The sequence below is a fragment of the Melopsittacus undulatus genome, chromosome 1, assembly GCF_012275295.1.
Source record: "Melopsittacus undulatus isolate bMelUnd1 chromosome 1, bMelUnd1.mat.Z, whole genome shotgun sequence".
NCBI lineage: Eukaryota > Metazoa > Chordata > Aves > Psittaciformes > Psittaculidae > Melopsittacus > Melopsittacus undulatus.
This window is the reverse complement of record NC_047527.1, coordinates 59,986,894-59,992,893: the sequence shown is the minus strand read 5'-3', so window position 1 is coordinate 59,992,893 and position 6,000 is coordinate 59,986,894. Positions and strand designations below refer to the sequence as shown.

The following is a 6,000-nucleotide window of genomic DNA, read 5'->3' as shown; positions in this document are numbered from 1 at the left end:
TCTACTTAGTAAATACACAAACATCCATCCCCACTTGTAGATTAGCCTCAGTCCCTCCCCCATCTCCCTCTGTCTCTCTGCCCTTTCTTTCTCTCCAATTATAAACCAGCACCAGGTTTTCTCATCAGCCATCTCCATGTCTCCAAATGGCTTTTCAGTGTCAGGCCTATCAGGAAATTAACTCATCATGCAGTGACAGCTGCTAATTTTTTCCCCTTACATGTCAGATGGATCGCCTGCTGAAGCTAATAATGAATCACCAATCCCTGATTAGAAGGTGCTTCCGAAACATATAACTGCCATCTGAGCTAACTTTTTTCTTCATATAAAATGATATCACCCTAGAGGAGTAGAAAACGAATTGTATTCTTCAACAAGATGGAACAGGGTTAGGCTGTTTAAGTGAGCCGTGTGCTATCTTAAATTATGGGCTAATATTGCACAGTAAAATAAGTGAAAACTCACAGCTCTCTTTTATTTTGCCAAATGAATGACCTTTTTCTGTTACTTAATACTCTCACTAGAACTAAGTTTGTTTCAAATTTCAGGAGTGGTTTTGTCTTCATCCTTTTCATTCTGTTTACAGCTTTTGTGCTCAGGAAATCTACTGAGCAAGGAAAGTTGGAAAAAAGCCATGTAAGCTGCTTTCTGAGGCCTGCATCTACCACAAGGCCAGCTCCTTGTGCCGGTCTGCCAGTAACTCTAACCCATCTCTCAATCCCAGTCATTTTCTGAAGGGAACTCACCTGCATTTTAAGCACAGGTTCAGTTCAGGGGTAGACTCAACTTTGAGACACAGAGATTCCTACAGTGATTATACAGCCTGAATCTACTGTCCACAAAGATCAGAAACACATTTCTTCCAGGACTCACAGCTAACATTTCTGGTATTAAAGCAGCATTTATAAATGACAGCAGTGCCTGCAGTAGTGTGTACAATCCACATGTGCATACCTTAGCGCATCAACTATTTGCTCTGGCTCATCTCACTTCCATAGCAAAGTAGAGCTGGTAGTCAGGCAGAATGGTATGTAGCTGAGGGCACTTTGGGTCGTGTTGGGGTTTGGGTTCTTTTTGTTTTGTTTTTGTTATAGGAAACATTTCTCTAAACACAGTTTCCCTAGTTTTCTTCTATCTCCCATTTCTCCCCAAATATGGAGCCTGAATCCAGAGGCTAGGAGACACTGCCTCAGGAGGTGTATATCTGATTCTTATGAAATGAAGTGTGAAACTCTTGCCAGAAACATCTCTTCTTCCTCTGCCTTTGTTTACATTTAGGTTTTGGGGGTTTTTTTGTTCATTTTTGGTGGTTGTTGATTTTTTTGTGTTGTTTGTTGAGATTTTTCCTACACACTGGTTCAATACTTCCTAAATGCTTTTTTACCTGTTTGGCATTGCCATGGTATGATCCAACTTTGCTAATGCTAATTCAGAATGGAAAACAAAGAGGAAATTAAGACAATGGCTCTGGCAGTCAGAACATCAGAAGGCAACCAGCTGACACAGGGGACACCGCACTCTCAACAACAGCTTCCATTACAGTGTAGCCCTTGATTTCTCTGGGAGACAGGCAAACAGAGGTGTTCAAACCAAACAATAAAGCACACTTCTAGGAGTGAATGGCTGCTTGGACTAAATAACTTGCTAGGTGCACAAGTTCTTATACTATGTTCTGGTGGATGCTACCCATGGCAAAGGGCTCCTGTTGCCCCTGAGATGCCATGTGTGCCTCACCAGCACTGTGCACAGCCATCCTGGGGTGCAGGTCTTCTTCAGGTGCTGCTCTGCCCTCTCCCAGGGCAGAGGGCAGGGTAGTGCTTGACAGATCCACAGGGTGATCCAGCTAATCTCCTCCCAGTTTACAGAATGGCACAGTGCCAGGAGCTCAGGCATGAGAGGGAGACAAATGCCAGAGATGAGTTTCCTAAGCCCTGGGAGAGATCTGCTGTGCAGCCTCAACTTTTGGTGTATGGCGGAGAGTGTTTTAGCATGGGGTTGAGACAGTGTGTCTGACCAAGAATGAATGTCACCCTTGGCTTCTGATGCTACACTTGTAAGGCTCTAATAAGTTAACTTTAAAGCTCACATTAAAAAGAAAGGAAAAAGAGGAAAAAAGCCTTAGAAAAATATTAGCTTTCCTGATCAGGCTGCACTCAGAGAGAAGTATCGTTAACCTGAGCTTCCAGGTAATTACAGCACACAGGAGGTTACTGAATCCTTTCCAATGCTCCCAAGCAGAGGAACACCTACCACTGTATTTTTTTTTTATGCAAAGGTCTGCTCTTTTCATTGTGCATACAATGTGATTGCTGGTTTGACACTGCAGGCTACACTGGTTTTATGAAGGATTAAATGCCACCTGAGACATATTTATCCTAAATAAATCACAAATGGTAAACTGCAGCATGTCAGTGTCAACACCCTGTACTGCAGCAGAAAGGTTAGCCATACAGGGCTAAGCACGGCGAAGAATTAGCATCCAAGCTGCAAGACCACAGGGCTACAGTTAACAGGAGAAATGATCAAGAAGAAATATTTCCACTGAAAAACATTCAGTTTTTTGAACATCTGTGAGAGTCTTGCAGAGGGCCATCATTTTGTAAAGGTCACCTTTTTCCTGATAACAAACGGGAGTTGATCCTGTCACTGTTTGCTGAAGACAGTATTTAAGAGTAAGTGAACAGCCTGTCACTTTTAAGAAAGATGAGCAAGTCAAACTCGGCTAATTATGAATCTCGATGTCTAACTTGAAATTTACTTTTTGGGGGTTTGACAAAGACACAACCTTAATTCCTGGAAAATAAGGAAACTTAAAAAATAATAATAAAAAGATGAAAAGACAGCAGGATCCTATAGCCCCAGAATGAAGCACCTTTTCTCAGCTGCTCTATCAGAAAATGCATTTTTAAACAGTTGCTTCAGAAAGGAACTATTGTTTTACCTCACCCCAACTTTCTCACAGTTGATAATTTTAAGATATTAAACATGATAGGAAACCCAGTTATCTCTAGAGTCAGCATGGCTTATACCCTAAACACTTACACAATTATATTAAGCATGCATGAGGCACACTTCAGAAATTAGATTCTTTTATCTTTATCTATCTAGCAAGCTAGAGAAAGGAAAAGAGAAAATGCACAAACATAACAGATAGCATTCGTTTGCTCCTGCTGAATGCCAGTTCTGTTTATTGCTTAATATTAAAAATCATGATGCTTCATTTTAATGTTAACATTTTATTTGAAAGACAAAGAAAAAAAAAATAATCCCCAAACCTTGCCAGTTTATAGTTTACATTTTTTTAAAGAAACAAAAGCAGTTGTATCATGAAACAAATCTTTTCGCCATGAAGTTGCATTGAACGATTGCAGTATATCCACAAGTAAATAACTGACAGGCTGGACTAAGCAAGAAATACAAGGTCACCTTTTTTTTTTCTTTTTTCTACTTGTTAATGTCAATGTCAGAATTTTCTTTAGAAAACCCCATAACATTTCAGAAGTCGCTCACAAAATGACTGCAAAATGGTGTTTATATGAAGCACTACTTATAAGAAAAGCAAAACACTGACAGTGACAATATTTTTCTCCAAAACAAATGCACATTTCTTATGTAGGACTCTCATCTAAAATTGTGGAAGACACAGGCATCAAGTTCTTCATCCTGAATATGTATAATCAAGAGTTTTCTGAAGTGTAGCTCTTCTTTAGGGAAAGTCCCAGTTGATATAATGAAAGAGTAAATGACTATGAAAAATTTAATTTTAGATGCAAAAAAAATACTTATTTTGGATGACATTTTTAGCCAGGGGTATTTAACAGTAAGATTCTAGAAAGCAAAATGTCACTTGTTCTTCTTTTCATTAAAAGGAAGAAGGGCACGATTACAGTACTTATTCACCTTGTTATTGTGGGGTTTGTATTTTTTTGCTCATTTATCTGTTCACAAAATAAACATATATGTTGAATATTTTACTCCTGTATTTATGTTAGACAAAAATGATGGAAGACAGGGAATTACCCTGAGATAAAATATTTTAATAAACCCAAAGAAAACAACAAAGAAAGCAAAGAAAGCAGTAACCAGAACAATAACTACTTTTTTTTTTTTGGGGGGGGGGGGGGAAGGGGAAGAGCTTTTGATTGTTTTTTTACTCTAATATGCTTGTTTTATAATAATCCACATAATAATTCTTAGAGCTATTGTAACAAGAATGTACTACCCTTTTCAGTGAAATCCTCCCAGCAGCTGAGCAGGGTATTTGCTACCTGACTAGGAGGATGTTGTGTGGAAAAGGTTTTACAGTAAATGTTCCAGTGCCTCCATGGATCTGTGAATTTCCAGCTTTGCCCTGCATCAGGCCTAGGAGATGAAAGTCTTCATGCTTCTTCTACTTTGTTATCATCTCTCTGGCTCTGAATTACTTGTGAGCCACCCTCTGTATAAATGACCATGCTTGTTAACTGTTCTGCTCTATCACAGTTTATGGCTTCTGCTTTTATAGCAGTACCAGCCTGCAAAATCTCTTGAGACCCAGCTGTCTCTATCACAGTATGTGAGTACACACCAGGCTCATTCTGCATGTCTGGTGACAATTCTGTGACAATGTAGTGGGTTGCACCTTCAGAGAAGTTGCCATCAGAACCCTGAACCATAGCTTGAGCTATTTCTTCTGTGACAATAATCTGTGATATTTCCCCATCTGACTGGACTAAATCCATGTGCTCACTCTGGACACTGAGCGTGTGGCTACCAGTTTCCTGCATAATTATTTGAGAACCTTCTCCAGCTACCATATGCACAGTCCCTTCCTCATTTACAATGACCTGAGTGACACCTTCTTTCATCAGCTGGTCGGCTGCAGCTGTATCACATACAGCAAACTGTAATACTCCTTGGACCATTTTCTCCAAAGCAGCCTGAGCTCTCTCCTGAGATGCAATTATAGCCGATGGGTGCATGACCTGCGTCACTACTTCCATAGGTTCAGTATCTTCCTGAGTCTCTTGAACTTCATGGAACATTTGTATTTCTTGTCCGTCTGTGTCACTGGGAATGCTGGGCATCTCTGGATTTGGTGTTTGCGAGAAATCTTTGTGATTCGATCTGCATCTGTCAAGGAGTCCAGATTTGTTTTCCACATCACCCAGCTCTGTTACAGCACACAGCAGGGCATCTAATGCCGAGGAGGAGTCTGGAGGATGCACTGTAGCTTCAGAAACATCTAAAACTTCTTGTCGCACTATCTGCTGCAGAACAGTACTACTGGAGTCAGGGACTGCATCTATTTGAACAGCCGTCTCCATATCAGTTCCTGTTTCTTCAACCACTACCACCTGTGTTGCACCATCTGCTAACTGCTCGGTAAGTATCTGCCCTGGAACCATGCTACTCACATGTGAGCCGTTTTGATCTGTAGCTATGACTTGCCCATCTTCTGTAATATGGACCACCCTGGCCATCTGACCAGCCATTGCTAGAGTCTGAAGGGTAGCCGCTGCTGTTTCTTCCATAGAGGCATCAATTGCAAAGTCACCATCATATCCTTGAATAATAATAACTTGCTGAACTTCTTCAGGTGACTGTGGCTGTCTTCTACTGCCCCTAAAGACCTTATCTTTAACTGGAGAAACCTCTCCCAGTGCTGCTGCAGTAAAAGGACTCGTAGTTTCCACAAAGGTTGCTCCTTGTCCCTTCAGTCGGCACTCATAGGACTTGGACACAATGCCTACAAGACAAAATATGCTGTTAACATGGTATCATGGCAAATATGACTCCATTACTTTAACAAATTGTAGCTTAAATGGAAAAAAAAATTCCTTGACAAGTTTTAGATTTCACTGGCAGAAAACACAGATAGAATAAGCAAGTGAACAAACCCAATTTGCATGTTTTCCAAATAACATATTTACAGGTTGAAATAATTGCCGAGTTTAACAATCCTGCAGCCTATTAACAATTTAAATGTGTTTTTTAAAATATGCTGTATGAAAAAGCTCA

The 6,000-nt window shown here is 40.3% G+C and overlaps 1 protein-coding gene across 1 annotated transcript in view; it reads right to left on the bottom strand.

Annotated features, from left to right (window-relative positions):
- Positions 1–4,127: 4,127 nt before the first annotated feature.
- The window catches only part of ZNF407 (zinc finger protein 407), a 309,158-nt gene continuing 307,285 nt past the window's right edge, over positions 4,128–6,000 (bottom strand). The window contains exon 8 of the mRNA XM_005153442.4: positions 4,128–5,728. Within this exon, the coding sequence (XP_005153499.2) occupies positions 4,380–5,728 (1,349 nt within the window). The 3' untranslated portion in view covers positions 4,128–4,379. The remainder of the gene's footprint in view (positions 5,729–6,000) is intronic.